The following is a 10,778-nucleotide window of genomic DNA, read 5'->3' as shown; positions in this document are numbered from 1 at the left end:
TTCCACCTGGTTGGAAGAGCCCAGACTCTGAGGGGAGAGTTGGAGGAAAATCAGGTGGACCGGCTATGTGGGGTCATGGTCACGCCCCCAGCTCACGTATGACACCTGGCAGGGACAGCGCAGGCTGTCAGGAGGCGTACAGGCCACATTCCTTCACTGAGAACCAGACCCGCCGTGCGTGTGACCCAGCAGGTGCCACAAACACATTTTTCTCTGTCTGTCTTCCTGACTGGGATTTATTTTCCAGCCTTTGGGACAGCCTAACCCTTACCTCTCACCCTGACGGCAATATATGCCCAACCTTAACCTTAACCTGACATCAGCCCATACCTCTGAGGCTAAGTCTTCATCCTAAAATGATCTTGGGTGGAAAAGTGAAGGCCGACCACAATGTCCTCAGTGCGAAGGAATGTCCTCACTCAGTCTGTTGGTTCAAAGCATGCATGCTCTGCTTTGCATAATTGTCTATTTTTAAAGAACGCGCACACTCACATAAACATGCACAAAGAATCATTTTATTCATTCAGTTCACATTGATGTGCACTTAACACCCCCCCCCCCCCCCCCCTTACACCCCAAACCCACACACACACACACATTTTTTCTGTCTGTTACACTGACATCCACGCATGTTTGACTGTTATGGGCATCCGAGTCCTAGCCTTACGCCTCACCCTGACCTTCACCTGACCTCAGTTCATACCCTTAAATTTTAAGCTTTCACCCTAAAATTTAGTGCTAAAGTTGTGAGGACTGGCCAGAGTGTCTTCAAGCAGGGGAAACATCCCCGCAGAACCTTTTCTGGTCCTCACAATGTCCTATTTACAAGAACACACACATGTCCACACACACACACACACACACACACACACACACACACACACACACACACACACACCACAAAAACATGTTTTTCTGTCTTTTGAGGTCTTTACATTCACTTTCATGCACTCAAACCCAAACCTTCACCCTAAACTGCGAAAGGCAAAACCCTGACCTGACCTCAGTTTATACCATGAATAGCAAAAACAAATCCGTTCTGCCCTTCAAATTGCTTCATATGTTTAGCTTGGCTCTTTGTGTCAGATGCCCTTTCGGACACAACCCTTGCATTTGTCTGGACTTAGAAACTTGGGAGGACACTTCAGGAGGCTCCCTTCACTTCACTCTGCATTTTTGGTGTGACCTGGCTGGGGACAGAATGAACCCGGGACCCTCACTATCGTGGCAGACACAATTACTGAGCCACTGTCACGGTACACTTTAGTGTCTTGAGTCAAGGAGGAAAATCTAGTGAAAGAGTTGTTGAGGAAAAGTGAAGACCAGCCGTAGTGTCCTCAGCTCCCAAGAATGTCCTCTCTGTCTGTCTGGGACACGCGCTCGCGACACACACACACACACACACACACACACACGTACTCTTTAATCTGATGCAAAATTAAAATGTCAGGTGGAACTGCAGACTGCGAATCGATGCTGCCCTGAAACATGGCTAAAAATAATATTTAGATGAAACAGGATGTGGCGGAGATGCAAAGTAACCCCAGCCCTCCTCCTCCTCCTCCTCCTCCTCCTCCTCCCTCTGTCTATCTCCCTGTGGTTCTACCTCTCTCGCGCTGCCTCCCTCCCTCCCCCCCTCCCGCCTCCTCTCTGCACTGTGCGGTAGCTGGCACAGCATCGCTCACAGAACCCCGAGCTGAAACGGAGCCGGCTGCCGAGTTGCGCACCTCTCTGCCGCTCACATCTCTCCGGGGACCGTCACTGCCCGGTAGGCGATGGGACGGGACGTGGCCGCGCGGCACAGCTTCGTCACACCGCTCCCGGTTGATTCTCGTGTCATCTCACCATTTCATCTGCCACTTCTTTCTCCCTCTGTAGGTAAACACGCACGCACGCACGCACACAGGGAGAAGCAGCAGCAGCAGCAGCAGCAGCAGCCCGGACAGAGCTGGTGCGACGAGGCGGCGCTGCATCTCCCCCGCGCCGCTCGCTCCCTGGGAACGAGCGTGAGAAGATCTGAGCTGGAAGTGGTGGAGACATAATAAAGCGCCTGTCCGGTCCTCTCCTTGCGGGCTGGAAGGTAGACGGGGCCCCGTGAGCATACTGACTCGGCTGGGTGGATAAAGAAAGAAAGAGAGGCTGAATTTTGTTTTTACGCACAGTGACGCGCCACCGTCACTCCACCGGGAGACTCCTGCTCCGTCCGGGACTCTCACACTTTTTTTTCTTTTTTTTTTTAATTATTTTTTTTAAATAACAGATTTTTTTTTTTTTTTTTTTTTTATTATTTTGTATTTTTTTTGCACTTGCCACATAAGTCCACGCAGGGAATGGATTCCTTCATCGTAGCGGCTCTGGCCGTCTGCTCTCTGGCGGCACCAGTCTTCGGGGACAAAGGCATCAGCAAAGCCCGGAGTTGTTCGGATATCCGGTTGTTTTATAGCGGGAAGGGATACGCGCTGGACGGCGTCCCGCAGTCCGAGTTATCAGGTAAGATGCCTTTGTGCCGGTCAGACAGGCGGGTGTATTTATAGTTTCACCGGTGTCATCGTGTGTCCAACATGTTGTGGCGCACCATGCGTCTGCTGTAAACTCATTGCTCCCCTGAGCCATAATCCCCCCACATGCCTCCCCTCCTCTACTCTTGGAATGTTGGTCTATTTTGGGGGCAAAGAGTCCCACCTGCAGCCGCACCATTTATTGTCCGCGGGCGGTTTTGGTGAGAGCTAAAACTCAGACTTAACTTAAGACGCAAAAATGTATTTATTTATTTATTACAATTTAATTCAATTACATTTGTATATCTACTCGCTGCCACCATAATCAATCATTTAACCTCACATGATGGAGCTGTGTGTCTCTGGATCACTGCAGATATTAAGAGAAGCATAGAATGGTCACAGACTACTGGGTTGATCGAGTCCTTAATCAAGAAAAGGAGTCACTTGACATTTTTCCTTTCTGTTTTTTTCTTTTGAGCTAAAACACGCTGAGAGGTCGCTCTTTTTTTTTTTGCGCTCTTCCGTTTTCCACTCTTATTTAACTGATGGCACTCCCTAATCCTTCATCTTCTTTTCTTGAGCTGCTGGTTCTCAGTGCAGGGGAATTCTGCCCCTCATGAATGTCAAGCCGAGTCACTTGACCGAGACTGTTGCAGGACTGTGACATTGTGATGTCAGACGGTCACAAGCCCCTGTGCAGTTCGGGTGATTACATGTGCTGTGCTGTGCCTTCTTGGAATTCACTGTCTGTCTTTCTCCGTCTTTGCTTTGTGCCTGTGTGTGTGTGTGTGTGTGTGTGTGTGTGTGTGTGTGTGTGTGCGTGTATGTGTGTGAGTGCAATTTGAGGTTCCACTGTTACAGTATGGTACATGCATGGACATGACAGGAGAAGCGTTCCGCACTTCGAGAAAAGCGTGTTTGCTCTGTTTCATTCTGTGGTGAAGGTAAAGGTTTGAAGTTTTAGCACTTGCTGTCCTTGCGTGCAAAACAAAACTCTGCATTTCCAGACTTAAAGCGTTAATCCTCCAGGTTACCTCCTTGCTGCAGTGAGGAGGAGCACTTTATTCAGCAAGGAATTGCTTTCGTGACAAAGGAATGCGCAATGATATGCGCAGCATTTGTGAATGCTACAGTGACATTCTTGCAGCAATCAGATAAGATACCAAGAAGGCCTTTTTCCAGAGCTGGCATCATTCACTTTCCTGTTCATTGGCTGATAAATCACCAGCAGAGTTTCCATCACGGATGGATAGAAAACTCTAGGCATATTTTTAAAATGTTGGAAAAACACTCGCAAAGCGACTGTGTGTCTATTCATTGAAATTTGTAAAGAAAGAAAATGGCTTTCTTCTCATTCCAAGAGACATCATGACATTTGTTTGCACTGCAACGACTGCACGTGCTGTGATTGCTGCTTATGAAAAGCCACACGTATGTGTTACAGCAGCCTATGATGGGAAGGCGGGCCAGGTAGGAGTGGCCACGCTAGATGAGTTTCTGAGAGACGAGAGTGCAGGACTTTGCGGAAAACCTATAATCAGAAACTTCTTTCAGTACTGAAAACATGGGACTCTTTCTTGTCCATGACATGACCTGTAAATGGGCATAAAACAAAACAGTGTTTTATGGGCCTTTATCAAATCCCCTCCGTACTACCTGAGTTACATAAGCATTTGTGAAATGGGAACCAACGATGACATTCGGTTCCACGAATTGTTGAACAGTCCCACCATGGATGGAATGAGTATAAACCGAACTTGAGGGAACGGCACAGCTTTTTTTTCTACTTCTCTTTTTTTTTTTATAGACAAAACAATTAGCCTTTAATACCAGCCAGAACCTTAATCGATACTGAAAATAATACTTAGTGATAGCTGTTAGCAACGGGCTGAATGGTGTTGAGACATAAAGGGCAGCTTTCTGCTTAAAGGTCACACACAAACACACACACACACACACACACACACACACACACATGTGTGTGGGATGGTCTAAAAGTGGGAACGCAGTGCAGGACTGCTGCAGAGACTCAGGTTGTGGTGGGAATGGTTGTCAATAATATATTAAGCATTTGCTGCAGCTGTGACGGCGGTTGTTGTTTTTAATATAACAGAATTGAACTTAATATTTTGTGGGTTTCCGGCAATGTCGAGCCGCCAGTCGAAGCAGGAATTGATGCAACGATAAGGCTGTTTCACGCTCCAGTGTTTGCTTTGTGTTTGTTGCCTATGTAACCTCGAGATGTAAAGGTACAAAAGAATAGCGTTGTGAACATGATGTGATGAATTGCTCCCCTTCAGAGCACCGTGTATCACAAAGTGTCGAGAGCCAAGAAGCAACTGGACACTCGAGTGACCGCGGTGAATAAATGGTTTTGGAGACTTATTGCCAGGCCCGTAGAAAATCCCCTTTTCTTCCAAATGCCTCGCCATCAATGATGCATTAAAGTGCAAATCAGTCCTGTTATGACACCGCCCATTCTTCTTTGTCGTCTTCCAATCGATGGTGTGGAGCTGACTTAAGTCCAGGGGTCAATGTGGTCCCATGGAGAGAGAAAATAAGAGTTTAAGGGACAGGAAGAGAGGGACCTGAGAGGGACAAGAAGGACAGCGGCAGCGAGAGAAGTCTTGGCGCTGACAGCTTTTCTCCCCGCGTCCCTGTGTCTTGGCACTGGAGCATAAATAACGGCTCATCCGCTCCAGTCTGGCATATTAAACACCCTCGGTGAAATATGAAAGGCTTAATTTATGCCTTCAAATTATGAGCCGCCCCTGAATGATGTGGATCTCCCCTGACATTTGCAGAGGGATATTTCCTGCTGCGACACCGGCGCCCCATCAACCTCATGCATTTGCTGAGTCCGACTCCGGTTGGCATGTCGAGTTCATCCCCGTCATCCCCGTCAAAGAGGACAATGTGCATGGGGAAAAGAAGAAGAAAGAAATTATGTCCACAAGCATTACTCTTCCACAACGCTGCCGCCAGGGTCTTAGTCCTCATTATGCAAATAAGCTCTCGACAAAATCCGTTACTGATGTCCCTTGAAAACAAGTGTCCTTTTAATCGCTCAAGCCTCGAGTGAGTCTTCACCTTTATCATCCCAAAGACTATTAAAATAGGGACACGCTGCCTCTCTACTCGGCACTCTGCATCAAGGGTTGGACTTTTGCGTTTGGGTTTGAGGGTTCAATTCCTTGCCCGAAGTGTCCTCGGGCAAGGAGTCCGGGACTCGAACGGCTGACCCTTCCATCACTGGTTCGTCCACATTGCCAAATGAGCCACAGCCTCCGTCTCTCATCGCTGTGCCCTTCCGTCCCCAGATCTGTAAGATCCAGTTCTCAGGCGGTGGATCCATTCTGGCAACACTCCCTGTTCAACGGTGCTCAGTCATTGGTGGAAGGGAGATTCCCAGATATTGCCTTCATGCCGCTACGCCTCATGTATCAACATGGATCGCTCCCCGTTCTCAAGCAATTCACCCTGAAGAGCAGACCACGTGCAGAAAAGCTGTCGGGTTAAGGCCAGGCTGACGCCGTTGCGTTGAGGTGCTGCTCACTAGTCCGTGGAAATGGCACAGATGGAAAGTGATGGTTTCTGAGCGATCAAAGTTGATTCGACTGGAATGATGGAACTTTTCTAATTTTCTCTCTATTGCTGAATACAAGTGTAATTAGTTCTAGAAACTGCCTTACCCCCCCACCCCGGCCTCCTCTAACCCTCTTGGTACTGTCTGTGTTTCCTAGAAAATGAATGATTTATTTTAATGAGGTGGTCTGTCTTCCCCCCTGCACCACCACAGTCACACACAACCTCCCGTCTCTCAGCGAACGGCGCTCGTCATCCGTGTCTTGCCCTCCATCCCGTAGGCTGTTAACGAGTCTGGAGGCGCCAGCCGCGCCGTAAAAGCAGCTGGCCTCCTCCCCTCCGAGCGTCAGAGGCTCGTGTCACAGAGAAGCCGCACCAAGGGACGAGCTGTGTGAGACGTATTTACGGCTCCAGGCTGGGAGCAGGTCGCTCCCCCGGCCTGGAGCCGTCTCGTTGTCGTTGTTGTTGTTGTTGTTGTTGTCATTGTCGTTGTCGACTGGCGGTTGCTACGGGCCGACTGCGAGTCACTCTGGGTCCTGAAGTGTCATCTCCAACCAGTGTTTTGGCCCCATGATACAGCGGTATGGCCACGCACACACGTACACACTCGACTCCCTACAGACTGAAGAGCAACTTGTGGCTGGAAAAAATGGGCAATAAAACAGTGGAGTGTTTGGGAGACTTTAGAATGTTGGGCAGAATTTTCGAGCTGTGCAACATTAGAGGAGGGATTTTTTTCTTTCATTGGCCGTGTCTGACAACTGCCAGACGTTTTTGACTGAGGGCAGCGATAAAGTAAAAGCTGCTAAGCGTGTCTGCTACCCAGTACAGCACTTTGCCGCCAGAGGTTAAACAGAAACAGCCAAAGAAAGGGAATGAAAGCAGCAGCAGATCCTACTTCATCTGGGGCAGGGAGACAATTTTAGAGGTATTAGGGGAACAAATCACAAAAAAGGGGGACACACTAAACCCAACCTGGTAAGAATAAGAAAAAAAAAAAACTCAGCGTGTGTGTGTTCTGATAAGCTTGCAGTGTTCTCATTGTGGACAGTAGCCATATCTCCGTCTCTGCGCTGTTCGTCTTCTCCACATCGCAGGCGGCTAATTGATCTCGCTGAATTACATATTGCCGCCGCGTGAATGGAACTCATTAACTGACTCACAGATAAGAGGGCTAAGGCCCTTTTGAAGGTTAATGTCAGCCCGCTAGCCAATCTGTTGGTCTCCCACCACGGAGAGATTAAAGCGAGAAGCAACAGTTGCTCCAGCAAGAGAAAGAGGAAGAAGAAGAAAAAAAAAACAGTGACCAGACTCATAATTCTGCCACAGTTTTTCAAAGTTTGCGAATTAAATATGTCCCGGCTGCCTGTGTGTGTGGCTACCAACTGAATGCGCTGGACCTGTTATAATGCTGAAGTCAGTGAGAAGCCTCTAGAAGCATTAAGCCATAATGGGCTGCAGGGAGCATGAAACAAACCACAAGCACGTTTGATGTTTACCAGAGAGGCAAAGAAAGAAACGGACTGCTGACTCCAACTAGTTTTTTAATTCGGCGTTGTCTTGCTCCAAAGTTTTACGATGGGAAAATTAATCAAAGAGGAGAGATGGAGTTAAAATTGTGTCAAAATAAAGTTTGACAGGCAAACTTCCCCCTTTGCAATTGTTTTGGTTTATCAGAAATAGTTAATCAGCGGTGCAATTTCTTCAAACCTGTGTTACTGTTCTGGAACAGAGTGGGAAACAGTTCTTAGTCAACATCAACTGACTCATTTTTTGAGGGGGAGGAGTGGGGAGGTGATGGGAGCGAGGAGCTCAGTGTATAAAGGGATCAGTTTTCCCTCGTTGATACCGCGATACATCACAAAATGTCCGGTTACCCTCACTGCAAAAAGAAAACAACCATCTGAATATTTTCCCATTTTCTCTGACTCGTAGGACAAAATAAAACAATTACAGCTGTGCAAAGCATCAAGACATTTCCAGAACATCATGACCCATCTTGCCATTCAGCTGTCACCGCTCCTATTTTTTTTTCCAATTCCCTCCTCCTCCCTTGAGCTCTTTGTGGCTTTTATTGCCTGCCACTTGTCTCATGTAAGCTGCGACTTTGCGTGTTCAACACACTCAGACAGTCGCGCACGCGGCCACACGCAGATGACAGCATTAGGCCCGCCTCTTCTTCTGCCTCCGCGGGGGTTTGTGGTATCATTATAACAAACGTGTGTGTGTGTGTGCGCGCGTGCGTGCGTGCGTGCGTGCGTGCGTGCGTGCGTGCGTGCAGCTTGTGTATTGTCCTCTGAGGGCTGCACTGTGTTGGCGTGTCACGCTGCTCTTGTCTTCAGAGGAAATGGCTGTGTCAAAGGGAGAATTATTCCCTTGTCATAGCCAACCCCCTCACTGTCTTTTGTAGTGTGTGTGTGTGTGTGTGTGTGTGTGTGTGTGTGTGCGTGTGCGTGCATTAGTGTGTGGGAGACCAGTTGCAGATGTGTGTGAGTGTTGTGTGATCGATGCATCCAAAACAAGGAGCCTTAATGTGTGCGTGTGAGTGCATGTGTCTGTGTGTCTGTGTGTTTTGGCCTCCTGAAAGATGCAGTTAGCATGTTTTGGAACCTCATTTTGCTTAGCCTCTTCCATCTGTCTGCCAAGTGTGTGTGCGTCTGTATTCAAGATCGCTGGCCTTCTTGTGTTGGGCCCCCGTTGTCAGTTATGTAAATGTATATGTGGACCACTCAGAGCTGTTTTGGCTCATGTCTAACCCCCCCTACAGCTGCTATGCTTTCTTTAGACTAGGTGAGTATTTGAAGCGACAAGGAACTAGCGTTAGCGCTCAGCATGGCTTCTGTTCCGGCTACCTTTCCTCCTGCCCCCCCCTGCTGCTTGACAGATGGCAGGGACTTGAACCAGGACGCCCACCACCATATTAAGTGAGGGCACGCAGCATGAGTTTTACAGGGTGCCGCACCTTACACCTGGACACACGCATGCGTGTGCGCACAAAAAATGTACAGTCTCCAGCTGCGGATCAGCCTATTTGCCGGGAAACTATTTGCTGGTTATTGTGTTTAGACACACATTATCTCCCTCTCTCTGTTTTTCCACCAGCTTGCTAAGTTTTAGCTGTTAACCTAATTATCTGCAAGGTAGTCACTCACAACATTGTGTCAATAAACAACAAATTGTGACACCACTTATTGTTTTCCTGTAGTTTCCTGTAATTTTGATTTGTCAGGAGAACTAACTCGAGTGACATCCTCTCGCTCACAGCGTTACTAACTTTGTGACTTGTCAGTGGCCATGCAACAGTGACGGCACGTTGTTTGCCCAGTGGACTCACTGGACTGCGAAGGACTGGCTGAAATTGAGAGGTGAAAGGAAAGATTTGGCCCCTGCACAGGTTTATTTTGGTTTGCAGTGTATCTAGTACGGCATTATTCTAAAATGCAAAATGATGACAAAGTGATCTGGAGAATCAACCCTTTACCTTTCTGTAAGCATGGACCGTGTTCTTTAAAAACTGATAAACAGGAAGTTATATTTTATGCTTTTGTTCTTCAATTATCTTTCAAATTAAGCCATGAAGTAAATTGAGGATGAATATATAAGCAGACAGATAGCTAAAAGGTAAAAGCTAACGCAAAGCTCTTGTGAAAGGTATTTATGCCTCAGACCTTTTCAAAACACCAACAGGATTTCTTTTTCCAGGCCTTCAGATTCCAGACTCTAACATAAGACAGGAAATATGAATCATATCAATGCAAGACTGGTCATACAAAAAGACAAATCAAAGAGTTATTGTGGTGCTTCTGAAGGCATGGAATGTGTCCGACTGCACCCACAACAAAGACTTAATAATAAATGAAGAAGATGGAGGAGAGGAGAAATTACCCCCTGGTTTTCTCTTTTAAAAAGTAGCATCTTTTCATTCTGTTATTTCAAAATAAATGCTTCTCATATCTGCAGCCTGGAACCAATGGGACAGTAGGTCCTGGCCTCCTCCTTGCCTGTGTGTGCGCGTGTTTCTGCAGGTGGTGCGAGGCCAGTATGTCCCCAGGTGTTTCCAAAGACTGCTGGATATTTTTCTGTCTCCACTTTCCTCCTCATCTCCCCAGAGGTATAAACATTATTCTACCTAATCTGTTCCAAACCAGGAGCTCATTTCCATACTCGGAACAATTCTCTCAGTCACTTTGTCTCTATCAGATCTGACGCTGCTCTCTGACAGCTCTCTCTCCGCGGCCATCGTTGAGGTTTCTTTTCTTTTTTTTTAAGAAGTTGCCGACAAAAAGCCTTGTGTTGCTGCTTTGCTACCTGACGCTCAGAGCTTCTTGTGGGCTGCCGTCTTTCTTACCGAGTCTCTATTATCATAATTATTTTTCCCCCAGCTTCTCCCCGAGTCTTTTCTGCCTTTGAGACTTTATTCCCTCACATCTGCTCTGGCGGGTGCGTGATTCATTCATTTTTGCTTTTTTATGAGAAATTGATTGCTTGAGCTGCAGATGCTGGGCGACTGTTTGACAACATCTTTGTCCGATCGACTCGACCGTATGTTTTTAAACAATTTAAATACGTCAGTGTTTAAGAAGTGAGAAATGTTGATTGTTTTCTTTTTGTCTTCATGGGGCCCATTATGATGATGGTGTTGTGGCCCCCTCGCTGCTCCCCTCTCCCCAAAGAGGCTTGTGGGAATTTATT

At 47.4% G+C, this 10,778-nt stretch overlaps 1 protein-coding gene across 1 annotated transcript in view; it reads left to right on the top strand.

The window, feature by feature from the left end:
• The first annotated feature begins 1,638 nt into the window (after window positions 1-1,638).
• Window positions 1,639-10,778, top strand: part of gpc1b (glypican 1b) — a 63,319-nt gene continuing 54,179 nt past the window's right edge. The window contains exons 1-2 of the mRNA XM_076021300.1: window positions 1,639-1,768; window positions 1,879-2,490. Coding sequence (XP_075877415.1) covers window positions 2,331-2,490 — 160 coding nt within the window. The 5' untranslated portion in view covers window positions 1,639-1,768; window positions 1,879-2,330. The remainder of the gene's footprint in view (window positions 1,769-1,878; window positions 2,491-10,778) is intronic.

The sequence above is a fragment of the Nelusetta ayraudi genome, unplaced genomic scaffold (assembly GCF_046127955.1).
Source record: "Nelusetta ayraudi isolate G7.1 ecotype Tasmania unplaced genomic scaffold, CSIRO-AGI_Nayr_v1 ptg000011l, whole genome shotgun sequence".
Classification (NCBI taxonomy): domain Eukaryota; kingdom Metazoa; phylum Chordata; class Actinopteri; order Tetraodontiformes; family Monacanthidae; genus Nelusetta; species Nelusetta ayraudi.
The sequence above is the reverse complement of the archived record's forward strand: the minus strand, read 5'-3'. Positions and strand labels throughout refer to the sequence as shown.